The sequence below is a fragment of the Sitodiplosis mosellana genome, unplaced genomic scaffold, assembly GCF_009176505.1.
Source record: "Sitodiplosis mosellana isolate CC-2019 unplaced genomic scaffold, AAFC_SMos_1.0 Smas_scaffold_6226, whole genome shotgun sequence".
In the NCBI taxonomy this organism is placed as follows: Eukaryota; Metazoa; Arthropoda; class Insecta; order Diptera; family Cecidomyiidae; genus Sitodiplosis; species Sitodiplosis mosellana.
The window spans coordinates 3,232,517-3,253,406 of NW_022601467.1; the positions used below are offsets into that span (position 1 = coordinate 3,232,517).

At 36.2% G+C, this 20,890-nt stretch overlaps 3 protein-coding genes across 7 annotated transcripts; all 3 read left to right on the forward strand.

The window, feature by feature from the left end:
* The first annotated feature begins 17 nt into the window (after window positions 1-17).
* LOC129578595 (gamma-secretase subunit pen-2) lies at window positions 18-1,111 on the forward strand. Of its 2 annotated transcripts, none has more exons than XM_055467390.1 (4): window positions 18-131; window positions 373-452; window positions 523-627; window positions 742-1,111. In XM_055467390.1, exons 2-4 carry the CDS (start codon window positions 392-394, stop codon window positions 879-881), a joined length of 306 nt encoding a protein of 101 aa, XP_055323365.1. In that variant the 5' UTR covers window positions 18-131; window positions 373-391; the 3' UTR covers window positions 882-1,111. The 2 variants fall into 2 exon arrangements, with proteins under 2 accessions (XP_055323365.1, XP_055323367.1); XM_055467392.1 differs by having other exon boundaries at window positions 30-61.
* Window positions 1,112-1,413: 302 nt separating this feature from the next.
* LOC129578590 (60S ribosomal protein L4) lies at window positions 1,414-4,104 on the forward strand. The gene is made up of 6 exons (XM_055467384.1): window positions 1,414-1,572; window positions 2,031-2,211; window positions 2,352-2,406; window positions 2,489-2,804; window positions 3,169-3,267; window positions 3,435-4,104. The coding sequence occupies exons 1-6, from the start codon at window positions 1,570-1,572 to the stop codon at window positions 4,002-4,004; spliced, it is 1,224 nt and encodes a 407-aa protein (XP_055323359.1). The 5' UTR covers window positions 1,414-1,569; the 3' UTR covers window positions 4,005-4,104.
* Window positions 4,105-4,535: 431 nt separating this feature from the next.
* Window positions 4,536-19,581, forward strand: LOC129578582 (glycerol-3-phosphate acyltransferase 1, mitochondrial). Of its 4 annotated transcripts, none has more exons than XM_055467350.1 (11): window positions 4,536-5,044; window positions 8,954-9,570; window positions 14,558-14,846; window positions 15,103-15,713; window positions 16,271-16,473; window positions 16,901-17,375; window positions 17,539-17,678; window positions 17,761-17,933; window positions 18,015-18,176; window positions 18,389-18,686; window positions 18,801-19,581. In XM_055467350.1, the coding sequence occupies exons 2-11, from the start codon at window positions 9,506-9,508 to the stop codon at window positions 18,974-18,976; spliced, it is 2,592 nt and encodes an 863-aa protein (XP_055323325.1). In that variant the 5' UTR covers window positions 4,536-5,044; window positions 8,954-9,505; the 3' UTR covers window positions 18,977-19,581. The 4 variants fall into 4 exon arrangements, with proteins under 4 accessions (XP_055323325.1, XP_055323329.1, XP_055323328.1 ...); XM_055467353.1 differs by lacking the exon at window positions 4,536-5,044 and adding an exon at window positions 7,869-8,025; XM_055467351.1 differs by lacking the exon at window positions 4,536-5,044 and adding an exon at window positions 8,276-8,395.
* Window positions 19,582-20,890: the final 1,309 nt, after the last annotated feature.

The window sequence follows — 20,890 nt, forward strand, 5'->3', positions numbered from 1 at the left end:
GATGTACGATGCGATCACAGCGCCATTCGACAATATCGCTTGCAACTTCACTGTTTTCATGGTGAGTTTCGGTGTTTCTTGCAAATCGCTCAAATCTTTCTCATTAGAAGACACATTCAATTGTTTTTAAGGTATTAATATTTTGTTTTGTGTGTGGTTTTTTCGAAAAAAAATAGAAATTGAGATTATTCTTGTAGAATTTATATCAAATTTTCCACATATTTTGAGTGAATATGTACATAAAAAGTCGAAAAAATAACTCAATTCATACCAAAGTGATTTTCATAATTATATTGTTTCGCGACTCATTGTTTCCCTTATCTGTAAATAAACACTCATACTAATTGCATCTTTTCATATCATGTTTGACAGAACTGATTAAAATTCCAACATGGATATATCCAGAGCAACAAACGATAGGAAATTGTACCTTTGCAAGTGGTACTTTTACGGTAAGAAATAAAAACACTTGCAAAATTAGGTGATTCATATTCACTTCGATTCGTTTTCTGTGCTTTTCAGTGGGTTTCGCATTTTTGCCATTCATTTGGGCTGTGAACAGTATTTGGTTCTTCGATGAGGCATTTCGGAAACCAGAATATGATGAACAAAAGTCCATTAGAAGATGTAAGTAATTTGGTTTATATTGACATACGCCCCCCTCAAAATGAATGATGCGACTGCTTAGCCACATGGATGGCATAAACAATTTGCTTAATTTAAATTGATTGCCACTTTCAGATGTCATATTCTCAGCGATAGGTGCTGTTTTGTGGGCCATCGGGCTTGCCACTTGGATTACGATTTATCAGACGAACCGTGTTGCGTGGGGAGAATTTGCTGATAATATTAGTTTTATCATTCCACTTGGCTCTGCATAGTATAAGCAACTCATTTAGTTCATCTCATTTAGTTCATTTTTTTTAAAGAAATAAATCATATGCATGTGAACGTTTTTCAATAGTCCAATATCTCTCTATACTTAAAATGCATTAATACATTCCAAAGGTGCATCTTTTATTTATTGATATTCAAAATTTAAATTTAGCACGTCCAGCGCTAAAATTGTAATTTTTTGTGCGAATAAAACAGAAGTGCAGAAAAAAGATAATGCCAACAGTGATTCCGTTCTAATGTTTTGTTTACATTGCAAGCAATAAACAATGTAGACACCTAGGTTTGTATAACCTTCAATTGGAACTGATAAAAAAAATGAATTTTTCTTGAAAACAAATTTCAATTTGAAAAAAAAAAATAAATTTTTCATTCAAATTGCTTCGAAATCCTAAACAAAATTGTTGAAAACAAATGAATTCTCCATTTATTGATGTGTTTCAATTTGAATGTCGATTTAATTTGACAGCAACAGAAGTGCGCGGTGGTGGTGCTCTCTGCATAACCAAATGGCGAACTAATGTGATTCATCATTTGAAAGATTGTGAACATCCGGATAGATATGTTGTGCCGCCATATTTTCTTTCTTTTCCAAAGTCTGTCGTAGCATGACGACGGGTCTTCAAAATAATCGTCGAATTATTTTTGAATAAAACAAGTGAATTTAGTTTAAAAATGGTAAGAAATTATTGAAAACTGTAGATTTTGTGCTGATAAATCGAATGCAATAATTGCAAATATTTTCCGACACGAATTATCTTGAATTTTATCGTTTTTTTTTGTCTTCGCAAGTTAAAAATTATTGTGCTACAGAAATATAGTGTATTTGATAGACCGCATAGAGCATTCAATGCATATCCCACGTGGGCCAATGTCAATGGAATTGTAACCAATCGTGTAAATGTTCTTTGAGCACAATTCCAATGATGATTTCTTGCAAAATGTAATGCCATATTTCCGAAAATTTCGACGATTTCTTCCGAATAATCCGAGTTTTATGATGAAAACCGATTTGCAATTATTGTTGAGAGACGCGTGCATAACCTCAATATATATGAGACACATATAAGAATACAGTGAACATTGTGAAATTGATACTGATGTGTGGCATTTTTTTTTCTTCTTGTGTATTTCAGAGTTTATCGGCATCACGCCCGCTCGTGAGTGTATACTCCGAGAAAAATCAAGCTATCAAGGACAAAACCGTCGCATTGCCAGCAGTCTTCAAGGCTCCAATCCGACCAGATGTAGTCAACGAAGTTCATCAATTGATGCGTCGTAACAACCGTCAAGCTTACGCTGTTAGCGACAAAGCTGGTGAGTGGAATTGGCGTTTAATTATTATTTTTTGGTCGCAGTGAATAAAAATCAATTGTGTGAATTTTGAGAATTTTCTGAAGATGAGAAAAATATTGTGCAGTGCAATTGAAACGTTGTTTTTTTTTTGTGATTTATAGGTCACCAAACATCAGCTGAATCATGGGGAACAGGTCGTGCTGTTGCTCGTATTCCGTGAGTATTAATCAATCACCACGTTGTTATTTATCCTAACTTCAAATTGATGTGGAATTTCGTTTTTATTGTCAACTTTTAGACGTGTTCGTGGTGGTGGTACTCACCGTTCAGGTCAGGGTGCCTTTGGTAACATGTGCCGTGGTGGTCGCATGTTTGCCCCAACCAAGCCATGGCGCAGATGGCATCGTCGCGTCAATGTCAACCAACGCCGTTACGCTTTGGTTTCAGCCATCGCAGCTTCAGGTGTCCCAGCTTTGGTCCAATCAAAGGGACATATCATCGATGGTGTTTCAGAATTCCCATTGGTCGTTTCCGATGAAACCCAAAAACTGACCAAAACCAAGCAAGCCGTTGCTCTCTTGCGCCGTCTCCGCGTCTGGGCTGACATCCAAAAGGTAAACCATTTGCATAATTCACGATGAATTTTACACAAACATCTTTCACTTTTTTTCTCCTCACAATCACTTCTTGACATAGTCGTTTGTAGAAATTTTTTTTAATGTGTATTCGCATTTTCAACATTTTGTTGTCAAAACACATGTTTGACACAAAATGCGAACAAAATTTTTGTTTTGTTTGGTAAAAAGGTGCCAGATTAATTTTGATCAACAGGCGTTCCGTTGGATATACTCAATATATTTTTGCGGGTGCAGCTTGATTAAACAGATTTCCCTTCCAACGAATATCACGTTTATCTGATACCTGCTACTGAAACATGTGTTAACATTGTACTAATCGGGATGGGCTTACGTTTTTCAGGTGTACAAGTCGCAACGTTTCCGTGCTGGTCGTGGTAAAATGCGTAACCGTCGTCGCATCCAACGTCGTGGTCCATTGGTTGTTTACGGCAAGGATGAAGTAAGTGTTGACATCACATTTTATTTGATTTTTCCTCCGCATCTTACAAAATGTGGTTTTCGAAACAGTTGAACATTCATTTCAATTGTCGGTTTCTTTAAAATAACAATAACCCATCAAACTCGATCGATTCACTAAATACACTGTTCATTTTGTGTTTATTGCAGGGTGTCCGCAAGGCCTTCCGTAACATTCCTGGTGTGGATACTTTGGCAGTTGATAAGCTCAACTTGTTGAAATTGGCCCCAGGTGGTCATGTTGGTCGTTTTGTCATCTGGACCGAATCGGCATTCAGCCGTCTCAACGATTTGTTCGGTACATGGGACAAGGCTTCAACCTTGAAGAAGGGTTACAATTTGCCACAACCAAAAATGGCCAACACCGACTTGAGCCGTTTGTTGAAATCCGAAGAAATCCGTTCGGTATTGCGTGCACCGAAGAAGACACAATTCCGCAGTGTGCGCCGTCTCAATCCATTGGTCAACAAACGCGCATTGGTTAAACTTAACCCATACGCTGCTGTTCTTAAGCGTCGCGCTATTTTGTCAGCCGAAAGTCGTAAACACGCCAGCAATGTTGAAGATGCCAAACGCCGTGGCGTTAAATTGTCAAAATCAAACCCATCGGTCATTTTTGCAAAGGCATTGGAAGTACGAAAGGCTCAATTGAAAAAAGCAGCCGCTGCAAGAAAGACCCGAAAGGCTGCCGCCGCTAAAAAAGCACCAGCCAAGAAGTAAACAGTGTAATGTATTGTTTTGAAACTTTTCCACACTATTTACATCGATCGATAAACCCATAAATAAAGAAAAAAAAATGATGAAAAAAAAAATTTGAAAATCGTGCTCTTTAATTTCGAAGTTGAGTATTTGTTTTTGGGTGTGCCAAAAATGTTTTCCTTTTTCATTGCATTCGGCTTCATTCCATCAGAATGGAAACTCCAAAAGACGAAACAAACGATCGATTCCCAGAAATCAAGCGACCAAAAATCGAAAGAAGCACAAATGCCATGTTTGCAATCATTTGACACCCAGTGAGTCTAAGCTCAAAGAACACTTGCGAACTCACACTGGAGAAAAGCCGTTCGAGTGCACAATTTGTTTCAAATCGTGCTCTTGGATTGCTTTGGAGTTTCCATTTCTTTGCTAGTCCAGCATTCCGGTTCATAGCCCTATATTGCACATAGCACATGTGTCTCGTTCGTTGCCGTGGTGAATATGTGATGTGGTACACGCTATTCACCACATGTCAAAATGCCAAAAAAAGAAACTCAACATAACCTCACTTCAAATAGCGAAGCTGTTAACCGACTTTTCTTGTTTACATGTATATTCGAACGGTGTGTGAGTGCCATTCACCTAGCGTCAGCATTTCGAGTAAAATGCACATCTTATCTTTTACACTCCCAAACCAGACGTGTGTATTTATATTCAAACGTGAGCGCGGCTTCTTGACGAAACCGTCATACCACTAGAACGGTGTAAAACACTATAAACACATAAAAACAACCATAAATATTTATTTTGGTTGAATCAGAGAAAAAAAGAAATTAGTGAGAGAAAAAAGAATAACATTACAGATGCATAGTTGTTGCCCATTGGCGTTGACATTTTTATTCGCTGGTGCGAGCGAAATTGAGATCAATTTTTAGAATTTTGTGTTTATTGTGTTCGACAAAATCGGAGCATCTTATAATTTGTGTATATTTGACACAGAGGAATCACATGGATATTGGATTCTGATTGTTTTCCACATTGAAATCCATTTCCAATCCAAAGAGGTAAGTTAATAAATACTAATTGTTTATTTTGTGTCAAATCGCCTGAAATTTGTTTGTTTATCAAAGAAAAAGTAGTAAATAATATCTCAGTTTACTTTGTGAGTTACATCAACCTCCATTCTATTGTTCAACAAATTAAAGAATAAATATATCATGACATACAAACCAATTTTCGATAGTGTATGCAAGAATTTGTGGAATGTCAAGAACCCATTAATTATGATTGGTGTTAGGAATGTTCGTTTAAGCTAATCGTTCACATCCCGCATCTTATCCATCATGCATTCAATCACTGTGTGAGCAGAAACAATCAAATGTATCTCAAACAATCAGTTGTATTTTGGGAAAGAGACATGCATCGAACCGAACGACTTTATCTTTTCGATCAAAAACATCCGAAAATTGTACCGCTAACCAAGTTTCCAGCCAACACGGTACCACGGTAGCTCACACAAAACCCGATGTTTATATTAACTTGTGCGAAAGTTTCGTTCGTCACACGGCATGGTTGTTTTCCCGTGCACAATACACTGTGTGTTTGCAGTTCAATCATTGATTATATGCCGCTCGATGTACAAAAACGAGTGACTTGATTTTGATAATTCGATGGAAATTCTGAATACGAATGAAGGAAGAAGAAAAAACAAGTTTCCGATGAAAGAATGAAAAAAAAAAAACCAATTATGACGATATCAAATGAATAGGCAACTACATGAAACCAAAAAAATGTGCTGAAATGCAAAAGACACACAGTCCGGCAAATTTGCCAATTTTATTTCATTTTCACAAAATTGAGAGGTATGTCTTGATTGGGTGCGTGTGAATAGACATTCGATCGGGCGGTGTGTGCACATTTCGTTGTTGTTGTTGCAATTTAACTCCTCTATATTTCTCTTCTTTTCTTGTTTTTGTTCTCGATTCATTGATTTACCGCGCTACACGCTCGGGCCTCGGCAAACTGCAAGCGCATGCTTGACTCTCTTTTTCTGTTTCTTCTTTTTCTCGCTCGTTTCTATTCGGTTTGATTTAAGTTGTAATTTTGTTCACGCTTGTGTGAGTAATCGTACGATCGGTTTGTTCACATTGAATTGCATTCAATTCGAGATCTCCGGTAGTGGTTTGGATTAAAAGACAGTTACAATGTTGAAAATATGCCATTCATTACTTCGGTTGATTGCAAACGCTGCAATTTTTAATGAATTTTTTCCGTGGCTCGTTGTTTCGTGGCGACACTGTGTTCCTTTTTTTCGTGTGTGGCTGTTGTTGTTGGTTTAGCTGTTGCTGTCATTCTTCTTCTTGTCGTTGTTGTTGTTGTTGTTGCTATTGCTGCAGTCGTTTTCGTTCAATTGACGAGCATATGAATTATGTGTATGTACAAGCCGAAGACATCGTTCAACAACCTTAAACAAAAACGATTTTACACATGCAAAAAAATGCGATATTGACACGTTCATCATACAACAGCACGAAATCATTTATTTGAAAGTACTTGATACCGATTCAAATCGATGATGAATGTTTTATCATTTGCTTACTGATTATGACGCAAAATCAACCATTCACACTGATTCACAAATTATCACGATAAAGCAATTAAAATCCTATAAACGAAGATAAGCCATAGTTGGATCGATACAGTTCAAACGCGAAAATTAGCTTGATATACATGCATCCAGCCGTGACGAATTCGCTGATAAGCGCATCGAATCACTTTTAGTCAAATTAACGGCTAATGCTAACTGTTATCATGGTTTTCCTTTCAGTATCCCGCCAAAATCTAGTTTTATTTGAATGTTTAACTCATTCGGCTTTGTACTTAAATTTCTCGGTAACTTTTCTTCTATTGGTTTCAATGGAGTTAAAGATTTTGCGTTCAATTCATTCTAAAGCAAAATAGCGAATTTTCAAACAACAAAAAAACCGCAGTTCTTCCATATCAAATGTTCGCTTTGAAAATATCACTTCGGTTTCATCATTATTATTGTTGTTTTTGTCGTTATTTCGCTGTATATGGAAATTCTTCAAACTTTTTACTAGCCAACAAATATGCTAAGCTCCATTTCAAAATTGTAAATCAAATAGATGAAAAAAAGTGAGCAAAAACAGACACATTTGTCACTTGGGTAAATAAATTGCATTATTTAAATGTAATGAATATGAAATAGTATTGATTCACCGTCGTAAAATGATAATTCGTCTTTCATCTAATTTTCCCGGTTTTAATGTGTTAGCGGTTCATTTTTGAATGTGAGCCACATCGATCGGTATAGATAGGTTTGATGATTTATTTGTATGTATTTAACGGTTGCATTCATCATTTATCAGCGCAAATACACGATGACATGTACAGATAAATCAACGGGGATCGGCAACGATGGCACCGTTGAAAAATACCTTGACCGGCCAAAACCGATTTTCATCGCATGTTCATACCTACGCGAATTTTCCACCAAATAAGACAATTATTGCACTTTTACCACAAGGCCCATTGCATAATGTGTCGAATGTTCGACGAATTAGTATGCAAATATTTCCCAAAATTCAAATCACTACGCTTAAATGCCATACTAACACACAATAGTCAAAATCATATTCGTAGCGCCACTCGTTGCTAACAGTTGACAATCACTACGAAATCGTACGCTAAAATCCACATGCGTGTGCTTGAACGATAGCAGCCGGTCAAATAGAAGGAGAGAGAGAGAGAGAGAGAGAAAAACCCGCGAACATACGTAATAAAAAGAAATTAAAATCATATGTAGATTAAAGACGTAGATGTGAATGAATTGAATGGCCATACGAAAGACAACTCATGGTGCGAGTAGCAGAGTGTGTGAACACGAGCGTGACAGTTAAAGCTGCTGATAAAAAGTGCGATTTAGTATCGTCAAAAAGTCGTTTGTTGCTATAGCTTTGTTGTGTGTTTTTTTTCTCCTTCGTTCTGCGTTCGATCTGTCGATTTGTTTGATATCATTATAAAGGTGAGTGTGTGCAAGTACGAGTACGAGCACGTAATGAACACGATTTGAAACTTAATTACGCTTTTAATCAACTCAAATGCAAATACTAATACATGCGGCCGCTGTTTCAATCGCACTACAAACAAAGCGACAAACGTACAAATACTGAGCCAAAGAGCGAGCAAGGCGATCGAAACAACACACGTAGACGCTTTTTTTTAGTGTTTTTCTTTTTCAATTTAAAAAGAAGCTTCATGACATTTGTCGCAGTAATTAAAAGCCATCAGTTGAACGTTGAACGTTTAACAGTTTGTGCATAACGACCGCGATTGTGACAGTTCATTTTTACAGTTTGCCCGGACCAAAAGCTACAGTTGAATAATAGCCGCGAGTAATAATTTCTCATGTGCTTTCGCCCGAAATTGAAACATCAATTTTACATTGAGCAATTTTCTCTTGCCCTTGTAAACTGTGTCTGCGAATAAATTTAAATTTTTTTTTAGACAGATCATTGAATCAAATGCAAATTGACTCTATTTCATATGAATATTAGTCGTTTGATTGAAAAACGGTTTTTTGACGGAATAAACCAAAAATTCAGACATCGTGCTTGTTGTCCAGTGTGTCACATTCTCCAACCTTTTGATCCTCAACAAAAAACAAAACTAGAATAAAAAGACACTCATGTTACATAGCAGTCACCGTTATATGTGAATGTCTCCGATTTCATAATTACAACTGAAGTTATAATTTAGTGGTTACAATCCGTAATTACATCGCTGACTACGCATTGGAATCAATTCAATTCCGAGTGATTGAAGAGAGCGAGAGCAGAATAGGACCGACGGAAACTACGCTAAACTTTATACGAAATTCATTTGTCGATTTATTTAAGTGCAACGAAAAAGCGGCCATTACAATAAATTCAACCGCATACATTTCATTCCAGAGATGAACCATTGACAAGAAGCCCGAATTCAATTGTACAAATCAAAGTCATACTAAATATTTTCGAAGACATTCTCGGCAATAATTTTCTCGGTGACTCAAACACTCAATCTAGAATATGGACTAGAAAAACTGCGTGAAAAACAAATCGAAGTGAGAGAAGACTGAGAGTGGGAAAGAGGGCATCTAAACTAGTACAAATTCAATGCAAGTTGTAAACAACTTTTTCATGTTATTGTTGATGAATTGCTTATCGTGCGTTTAATAAAATAACGAATCAATAAATTTCTAACTCGATGGAAATATAAAAAACAAAGAAAGAAAGAGGGAAAAACTAAGAGGAAAGCAATTGACGGCGACGGCGGCGTCAAGTGGACAGTCAGCTGAAACGTGGATTTCAATGTGCAGAGCTTGTAGTTGAACGCAAGCACCGGCATTGAATCAACCAACAACGAATTCAACAAAGTACAATTTGGTGTTTGATTTTTTTCCGAACTAAAAAAGAAACAACCCTCAACCCTTTGCAGCGACGAGAGAGAGAGAGATAGCAAAAATGCTTGGGATTTTCGAGTTATTCATTTTTCTCTGTGTCTTTGGCTACTTGCTCAACAAAGCGCGGTAAGCAACAGCTTTTGCTTCTTATTCCATTTTTGTCAAGTTGATTACACCCAGAAAGATGCGAGAATGAACGAAAGAAAAACACTTGAGATTATACACACATAGAAAAAAAACAGCAGCAGCAACAACAACAACAACGAACAAGTCTAAAATTCGATGTTCTCAATTGAAAGTATAATGTGGTATCGCATTTGAATCACTTGGCAACCTTTAGTGCATTCCTTGCAATTCGTATCGGCCGCATCGACCGAAAATCGCATTTGAATACATTCGATTACATAAAAAAAATCGTCTGACAACGAGAATAGATTTGTCGGTATAATTTTGTGTTTCTATATGTATATTTTTTATGTGTCGTTTCAACAAATCGAAACTAGCATGAACTTCATTCATGTTTCGAATTCTTAATTAGAAGGATTTTGTGTGTGTGCTTGAATCGAACAAAATCGAGCGAAGTATTCAATCGTCAAAGTCATTGATCGACGAGAATGATTGAAAGTTTATTATTGTTTTTGGAACTTTGTTTTGCTGGCCGATTGTTAATGTGTGTTGGATTGATTCAACATATTTATTGAAGCTCAAGGGCCATCACATGCATTTTTTGGCATATTCCAGATCAGATTGTATTAATGTACACTCAATTCAATCACTCTGTCATCGAATGTGGCACATAACAAAGGAACCTCCTAGTTAACTTTATCAATTGTACACATAATCACGCTCAATTCATTTGAAGTTTATTATCATCCATCGGAGTTTTTTTCATTTCAAATTGAACTTTGTACGCAAGTTCTTTGGGAATTGTGTGTGTTCAATTGTGGCCGTATCGTTTTGCCTTAGGAAATGAAAAGCCGGGTGCCACACGCCAATTTGAATGAATTACAACCAACTTTTCAAAACAAAGTGTGTTGATGACAATAATAGTATTATGAGCATAAAAATTTGCAGTCCTTTTTCTAAAAATTCATTGTTGCTCCGATCAACATTACAAACGATAAAGTGTCAATTTTGTTTTGCTTTTTGAAGCCTGTAATTGACGGCTTTTTTCATCAGTCATTTGTTTACTTATTCAGGCTTTCTTCGTGCTTGTTGCTCACTCAGTTCCTTTGTTCTTTGTTCCCTGAGTAGCTTATGTACGATTTGTTTTATCGTATCGTGTATGTGTATCACACATGCGGGCAATCAATGAAAGCAAAACACAGGCAGTTCAAAGCTCTGGTAGAAAGTTCAATATTTACTGTTTAGTGGGAAAAAAAATCATAGCTCGCTTGTGAATTACACGGTTTATCATGTGGCTTGTTGAAAAAAAAGCTATGCTCACACGCTTAAGTGCATGATTCACTAGTAGTTAAAGTACGGAGGTCGTTTTTGTAAATTTCAATGATAAGGCAATCTGTTGAACGTGATTTAGTCTCTCGAACAAGTTACTATCCGACAAAAGACTTTGAAAGTTTTGTTTTTAATTTGAATATTCTCAGAAACTACGCCGGAATTGTGTATGTGTCCAGAATGTGAGAGTGAACATATTATTACGTATGAACCATACACATAGGCTTTCGGATAGAGGACGAAGAGTCGAACGAGGCCAATAAAGCCGCCTCGAATGGCCATGACTTTGATTTCCATACGAATTTCATATCAATCAGTTCATCTGCATTTTGTGCACTTTTCCGATCACCGATCTCTCTCACAGCAACAACAACAAAAACAAGAAATAGTGCAATGCTCGTGCAAACGGTAGCTGATATGCGGAATTAAAGCAGTTATCAGAGAAGCGTCACATTTATTAATTGCACAATAACGAAATGGTCATCGATAAGCAATACTAGAATGAATTCGTGAAATTTTTTTTCACTGTATCTTTTGGTGAGTTTTTTCCTTGTTGGTTTGTTGTTGTGTGTGTGTGCTACGCATGCTTTCAAACTATCGTAGCGTATCATAATTAACGGGCCCAATAAATCAATAACGTCGCTTTTTGTTTTCACTCTATTTGGCAGCATTTGAAATTAATAAAATATTTGAGTTGGACATATAGGATGAAATACACCTATAAAAACTCAACTCAACAAACAAAGTTGTGAATTTGAAGCGATATTGAAAACGAGGTGTGGTAGATGCTCAGCTCATAGTTTAAATGTGAACATTGTTTGATGATGTTCATTCGAATTCAGTCATGGGAAATGAACGAGATTTTAATGACAAATGTAGGGGGTCATGACAAAAGAAAAAAAAAGCGCAATCCAATCGTTGTACATACGCAAACATGACACATATTAAGTGATAAAGACGTCCTCACAAATCAAACGATGAGCATTCTGCGCGTTTAGCATTAGATTGAACCGTGAATGGCGCGTGCACAACCACAAAAAATGTAACACTTGATCGTCTCTTCGGCACTCTTTTCTGTGACTGAACAGAATTACGCAGAATTTTTTTTTCTTATTAAACAACAATCGATTAATGCCGAAACGGTTTCGAAGGCGAATACAAAACATGTGTCGAATGAATGGGCAATAAGAACGGAAATTGTTGAACTACGACGACAAATCGCAGACACATAATGTTTTAGGTGATTTGAATCCAATCAAATGCTGTCTGCACGATGTCACCCCTTTTACAATGCCGATTTTACGGTACAAGCGGGTGGAAATGGTTATTCCATAGTTGGATTTTAAAAATGGAGAGAAAGATCAATGTTCGATACCAATAACTGCCCGGCATACGCGTTCGATACAGGCAGTATTAAAGTATTGTCTCGGACCGTGTTCACTTTACGCGTTGAATACCGACGCATGTTCAGTATTTCAAAGTGATTTTCCACACAATTTTGATGAGATTACTACTACTGGTCATGTAGAAGGCCGTAACATATCATTTGACAACGGCAATCAGTTGGGCCTGGAAAATTCCCACAATCACATCAACTACTGTGTAATATAAATCGTTTACGGAAGCACACACAATCCTTTGTTGTGTTCTCCGATTTCACCGAAATCTATATTTAATTTCGATGATTTTTTTTTTATTAATATTGCATTTTTTGCTCAATTTGAATAAACAATATTTATATCAATCGATGGTTTTGTTGATTTTCGCCTACGTGTGCGCTAAAATAGAAACATCTACGTCGTAAAGGTAAAAAATAAGTGGAACAAAAATCAATTATTAAACTCAAAGAGGAAGAAAACAATAAGTAAAGGCTCAATTTCGCAGAATTTTAAGTCAAACAATCAAATACGGTTGCCTGATCGAATAGCGAAGTGATGAGTTGAAAAGTGCATCGTTGAGTGTGTGTACTTTATTTCTGCTACATCATTGCCACACTTGTGATCAGACATGTATTTGCGATCAAGCGATTTATTCTAATATCATCTGCCCCATTCTCTCTGCCTATATAATCAGCCAATGAGCTGCCGCTGCACTTATTTGGCAACATTTTATGGAATTATTGCATGATGACTAAGCAAAGCCAATCACCGATTGATTCTATGTTGAATCGAACGAACCGCACCGAACGCTGCGAATGTTGCCACTTGTGCACAATATTAATTGATGTAAATTACTGCGTGCTTTTGATAATTGGGATTATCAATCGTCCGATTGCGAATGCAAATCATACGATGTTTCAGTTCCAATCATTTGTGCCTACTCCCATTGGATGATCAAGCAAATGTGCGCGCTCGCAAAGAATTAGCATCCAGCAAAAAGAGCATATCAACCGGGATGAAAGCAAGAAAGAGAGTGACAGCACACAACAATATTTCGATTATCAGCTGTTTTCATGCCACCGAAAACAACGTGCCATGTTTTTTTTTTGCAACAGTGATTTTTTTTCTTTATTCGATACTACTATGCTCGTCAAAAGGCTTTGCGCTAACCTCCTTCGTCATCTGATTATTACGCAGCGCACAGAATGAAAATAAGAACTTCTTCGGTGATTGACTCACTTTATTTGATTTCTAACACAGCGATAACAAAACCATCAAAATTAGCGTTCATTCTGTGTGTATGTGCAGCGCGCGCGTATTTTTGTACGCACTGTGAATTGTCGTTTGTTCTCACGGTCGTTGGCCAGAACGGTCGAAAAATGAAAATGAGTGGAAAAAGCGAAACGGCATGCAAACATGTCTTGCACACGGCACCGCCACACATGCTTTCACATCAACAAATAATATAATGAATCCGGAGCAGGCTAAATCACGAAATCAACATGCACCACATTTTTAATGGGTGAACTTTTGTTTCCTTCGTTTACGTTCTTTTTTTTCGTTATTCATTTCATTATCATCAGCGAAGGTTATTTTAAATGCATTTAAACAACTGAGTGCCACTTATTTCAGAATCGTCAAATTGATTTGTTGTTGGCCTGTGCCTTTCTTGATCGTGTTATTTCCTCCATTACAGCCAGGTTGTATGTACATTCACTTTGAAAATCGATGCAAAAAAACGACACCCAGAACTACTTTGTATGCAAATACGTATTCAGTCTTTTTACATATGATTCCGTTGAAAATACTATCCGAATATGAGTTTGTTCAGTGGTTTGCCCACTTTTTGTGTGTATTCCACTGTCGTTTGTTCGTACATTAACGTTTTGATTTTTTTCCGTTGCTTCTCTTTATTTTGTAATTTCAAAGAATATCGAAATCGATTAGAAGAATATTTGAATAAAAAAACAATCAAATCAACTAAAACGAAGGCAAACCAAAAAAAAAAACAACACATTACTTTTTCGCTATTGAATACGCATTGGAATGGCGTTGGAAATACAATGTGAAAAAAATGAAGCAACAATTGAATTTCATTTTGAAATGCTTCGCTTCGAAGTGAATAAAAATATTGTCGAAATACCGAAGAAAAACGCATTTAAAAGTCTTATCGAAACAAACTTTTGGGACCACTTTTTCTATTGAAATTTTTTAATCAAAAGAGAAATTTTCCAAAAAAAATTGAGTTAATAATTCTACTTTTTTTCTTTCATTTTCAGAGCTAAAGACATGGTTGACGTGCTGCAAAATTATGTGCAAGATGCCATGAGTTTGGTGCGTTTGCATCGAACTGATGCCGATAATCATGATGAACATGGAACCACCGACTATGGTGCTCGACGACGTGCCACCGAACGCCAACGTTTCCGACACCAAATGAAAGAGCAGGAGAAGCAATCCTACGATCGTTCACTGTACCAAATCAAAGAAACACCACTGCAACCGGTGACCATACCATCGAAACCGCTCACTGGACTTTCGTGCCAATTTTGTGCACCATCAAACAATGTAAGTTGCACACAACGAAATATATTATCGCTCGCGAAAAACGAAATTCCGATGGTTATCGATAGGAAACTTTAAAGCACGATTCAAACAGATGATGTTCAAAATTGTTCACGTGAAGTGTCAACGATTTTAATAACTTAAAACGAAGGCAAACCAAATATACTTATACTCGCGATAAAGTGAATGAAAATGATTAAGTGCTTGGTGACAAGTCATGAATAATATTGATGGAATTCCCTTTCTTCCCGTTTATTAGGAACGACAATTGGATCCGGAATTGGTCAAACAGGATGTTATTGATATTTTGCGTGTGGGTACATACAATCAACCGAAGGAAATCGAATCAAACTCCATTTTCAATTGGATCACATGGTTCCCGTTTTTGTCGCATTGTTTGAACACCCGTCGTTTTCCGCTGCCACAAGTGGCCGATTCAGTGATGAAAGATGAACGCTTAAAAAATGCCATCAAAATCTCCGTAGAAAAGACGGTGGAGGAATTGAAAGCAACTGCCAGTGATGAAATCGATGAAGATGAACTGTACGAACAGACATTAAAAGAAAATACGAAACGTGCCCAAAGTCTTTTGCTCGATATGCGCTCGAAAATCTCGGATCGTTTATTGCGTTTTGCATCGTTAGTCCTATTCAAATTACTGCCATCGTTTATGTCAGGCGTCGTTGCACATCCCGCACACATTGACATGCTAAAGAAAACAGCTGCTGCCAAACCAGATGTTCCGCTTATCTTTTTACCATTGCATCGTAGCCACTTGGACTATATTTTGGTCAGTTTCATTTTGCTCAACAATGAAATTCGCGCACCCATCGTTGCTGCCGGTGACAATTTGCGGATACCATTCTTTGGGTAAGTTCTTATTACGTATTTAATTACGTGCTATCAACAACCAAAACGAATTGATAAACACAAATTACCCAATTTCCTGACGTATGCTGTATTTTTGGGGCTGAAGATTGGATTGCATTAAATGACCAAATATCAACAGCATCGCCCATTGTTAGCTAACAAATGAAAGTTTATTTACATTTTTTCTGTCAAACATTGTTATTACACACAGTACACAAAAGAGTGTACAAAAGAATGCATATATAGACTCATTGAGTGATATATAGTTCGCAGTAATTTTCTGTTCACGTGAAAGAATGAAGGGGAAAAAAACTTGTTTGTTTACTGTTTATGTAAGGAAAAATTGAATGAACTTTCGTTAGTCGTGCGGCCAATATCAATCTTTACAACTGCCCAGCAGCTGATCACTCAGTGCATGTTGACCGCACCGCGCTCATGTGATGATAACACACATTCTTTGTTATCACGCGTTCAGCGCTAATCTACCAAGTAGTCTCTTTTGAATTTCAATTTACTCATCAGTTGCTTCTGTGAATTGTTTTTTTCCACATTTTTAGTGCTTTATTGCGAGGGCTTGGTGCTTTCTTCATCAAACGCAAAATCGACCCGGTCGCTGGCAAAAAGGACATTGTTTATCGTGCCGTTTTGCACACATACATGCAACATGCGCTGGCTGCTAATCACAATGTCGAATTCTTTATCGAAGGTGGCCGAACACGTACCGGCAAACCGTGCATGCCAAAGAGTGGCGTCTTATCAGGTATGTTCTTTGATTTAGAAACAATTAAAACCATAAAATTGACGCTATAAATCTTTGAATTTAAATTCCTGGTGAATGAAGGTTATAACGTAGAATGTATTCAAAATGTTGATTGAAATGGTTGAAGTAGAAATGATTTCTATGTCTAGTTTTTTGCACATATTCGATTTGATTTGAATTTGGTTAATCAAATCGAGTTCATACGACTGTTTCCTTCCTTATTTGTTCGAGCAAGGTAAACCCTCCTTTAAATTCCGCTGCAAAAGCGAAGAGTCTATTTCACACCTCAACAACCAATACAGTCGATAACTACGCATAACGAAATCAATTGCGTCGAAATGCCCAATGACGTACAAAACCATTTCCAAGTAATCAAAAGTGATTTTATCCAAATATCCTTCTTTTCATTTTCCATGGTCTTGATTAGTAATCATCGATGCATTGAATGGTGGAACAATAAATGACGCTCTGCTGGTTCCGGTCTCGGTGAACTATGAACGTCTTTGCGATGGTAACTTTGTGTACGAGCAATTGGGCGAGAAGAAGAAACCGGAAAAGTTTACATCGGCTGTTAAGGCAATTTGGGACATTTTAAATTCAAAATACGGTCAAATGCGAATCGATTTCAACGAACCATTTTCATTGCGCGAATTGATGACAGTATTCGAAAAATGCTCCGACGCTAGTCCCGAAACGACCGGTCCACCAAAGATGTTGAAGCATTCAAACAGTGCGAGACGGTTAAAGCATCAACCATCAACATCGTCACTCTATGGCACTGATGTCGTGGACGAAGAGCATCGCACTTTAGTCGATAGCATTGCACGTCATGTGGTTTACGATTGTGCCACTGCAACGGCATGCATGACAACGAACGCCGTTGCATTTTTATTATTAACCAGGTTAGTTTAAAGTCAAGGCCCTTTGATTATATTTATTTCACTTGCTATTGACGTGAACTGACGATAGCACTGGTGTGACTATTTATTTCTTTTTCATTCTGATTATTTTTATTATAACACACTTATCGATGTGGTTCTCTTTTTTGCTACACTTTTGCATTAGATTTCGTGATGGTGACACGATCGATGTTTTGGCTGATGCACTTGATGACCTTAGAAAAACATTGCAAGGTGTTAGAGCAATCAGTTTTACCGGTGACTCACGCGATGTTATCGAATATGCGGCCAATTTATTGGGTTCAAGTAAGTTATCTGGACTATCATTTGGTTTATAAACTGCATTTTAACATGAACAAATGCAATAAATTGTGTCTTTTTTCATTAGCTTTGATTTCAATCGAACAACAAAATGATGGAAAGAAATTCGTTAAACCAGTGGCACATATCCGTAGTTTCATCGAACTATCGTACTATTCAAACAGTTTGGCAGCACATTTCGCACTCGATGCCGTTGTCATGTGCACACTACTTAAACTGAAGAAAGAATCAGATTCATCGGTATGTAGCATTTCATTGATTAGAATTCTTTTGAGCGAACACAATTATGGGAAATTTCAACGTCTCGACCTATTTAAACAGGAATTCCACATTGAAAAGAGTGAGCTGATGCAACTATGCAGAAAATACTGTGATATACTTCGATATGAGTTCATATTTAACAAACCTTGCCAAAAGCTCGACAATTTACTTCAGGATTCGTATGAACGTCTTAAGGAACAAGGACTCATTTCAATTCCATCGGTAGTTTTTTTTACATCGTTTCTTTTTGTATACATTCAAGTTTGTGGAGTTAATTCGATAATTGTCGAAATCAAATTATAATTTGAATCATTGGATCGAATCTAAAATTGTAGACTTGAATACTGATTTCGGCCAAAGACAATATTCAGCTCATAAAAATAATCTGAAATAAAAGCTCGACTAAATTCAATTGTGATCAATGATTTTTCCAGGAAATTGTAAGCGCTGACGAACAAAGAGCTCGACGATTCTATGCACATCTCACCGATGACAGTAGTGAAGATGGCTACGATGCCCGTTCATTTGACAAAATCACAGTAGCATTACCACCGGAAAGCAAGGGAAAACGTGAGGTTTTATCATCGGTGCTCGCCCCATACTCACACACCTACATGGCCGTTATTCGATCACTGGAAAGTCTCCGAGATTATGGATTGATGGAAAACGATTTCATCAAAGTTTGCGTTAAACAGATTACAAACCAAGTTGAAAGTGGCAATTGTAAATACGGTACGTATACTTTTAATCAATTAATGAGAGAAATAATTTGTAAATTTTAAGATATATTCAAATCTTTGTCTTTCTCATGAACTAATTTGACAATTTTTCTCTCGATCCAAACAGGCGAAAGTATCTCGACTGATACAATGCGAAATTGTATGAAGATGTTGGAAAAATCGCATTACATCAAAGTTTCAATCGCTGGCGGTGCTCGTATCGTTACCCTGAACAAAAAATACGACACAATCGACGGTGTGCAGGAAATCACACAAGGAATCGAGTCGATAGTTACCTATTGAAAAAGGAAAAAAAGACAAGTCTCTTTAAAACAACACACAAACAAAACAACTCCCCCCCCCTTTTTTGTAGATTATTTAAGACACACACTATAAGCATTTGCGGAGAATCTGCTGGGATAATTTAGAATTGAATTGTAATGACACACGAATTTAATTTGCTACCAAGAATACAAAATACTACATTCAAAATGTAGTATTTGCACTGCACATTTTCTGCAGTTGAAAAAACGAATCGAATATTTCACAAAAACACTGAAATGGAATATTTTGAACAAAAATTGAAAAAAAAATGAAAAAAAAAGAAAAAATTGTTTGTAATAAGAAACCACTGAAATTGACTTTGGCTATTTTAGTTTCTGATGAAAAAAAAAATGAATGAATGAATGAAATAATTTTTTATCAAACGCCAAAGAATTCTTTTTTAAATGATTTTTTTTTTAGAAAAAATTGATAATAATTTAAATTTTATAACAATTTCGAAACTATTTAATATATATTCGAATTCGGGATTTGAACCGAACAAAACCATTTTTTTCTAATTTTAACTTTAGTTTTGAAGTGTACTGAAACAAAACAAAATAAATTGGAGATTTAATTTAAGAAAATAATCGGATTGAGTTTTATTTGGAAATGAAATTAATTTACCTATTTGAGTTGCTTATCTTTCAAAAAAAAAAAAAATCGAATTGATTCAGCGTTTTTCCCCTGTCAACTGTGAAACATGTGCAAAATGAAAAATATGAGGTCAATTTTCCCATTGTTCTACAGTCGCTGATGATGGAACGCATTCATATTGCGTCGGCAAAATTAATTGAATAAAAAGAGCCCCTATCCCGAGAACCAAACGAAACCAGGATTTCATTTGAATTTCTTCATTGAAAAAGTGTGAATAAAAACAAGGGTTCGTGTTAAATTTTTTTTATAACAATTGATTTATTTTTTTGCATTGAAATCAAATATATTCTTCATAATTAATTCAACAGCCCATAGTAGATAATTAATTTGTTTCATATACATTTAGATGTAGTAGAATAATAATGTTTTGTGTGTGTGTTTATTCCTTAGTTTAGCGGTTAAAATTTTTTTTTTTTGTTGTTGTTTGTTTTTGTTAAATTTGCATTTTTTTTAAAATTAAACAATAGAATATGATACAACGAGTGTCTCACCGAAATTGGTGGTGCTTGTCTTTTGAAAGGTCTAAATTCACGCTATCTTGAATCACATACTTCTACTAAAATTCATTTGTTTTAAAGTCGCAGTGGTTGCATTGTCAAGTAGTAGATGTGATTTATTTTTTGTTTTTGTTTAAGAATGATACTAACTAATATCGCCTTCAAATATAATCTATATTCTTCTCCCACAATATGTCATCTGTAATTGCCAAATGTGGTGTACGTCCAAATAAATCGTCGACATTTGTGTCGTATATTGTTTGTTGTGTCTGGCTCTGAATAAATTTGCTAATTTTATTATTGATACGTTTGACATTTGGCCGATGATGTGTGTGATATATGAATTGAATCTATGGTTTGAGGACTTTGACCAAAATCGCTCAAGATATTTTGATGTGGAAATAGGAAATAATCCAAAAATCAAACTGCCATGCAATTTCACTGGGATTGTTCGGAAAAAGAAGTCCGATATTTTGATATTTTTTTTTCATGTGTAATCAATTATGCTCTCTTTTCCGATTAGCTTCGCAAAACGTTCAATTTAGTGTGAAACTTAAAAGAATTAATGTCCGAATTCGTTTAACACGCCGCGCAAAATGGTAGCATTTTGTGATTTACATTTCTTTTCCATATTTTCATTTTTTTTTCTCTTCATTTTAAAAAATTAAAACAATTAAAATTAGTTTAAAACCACGAAAATATTATATTTATAAAATCTGGTCTGCAATTTCGTTAAATAAAA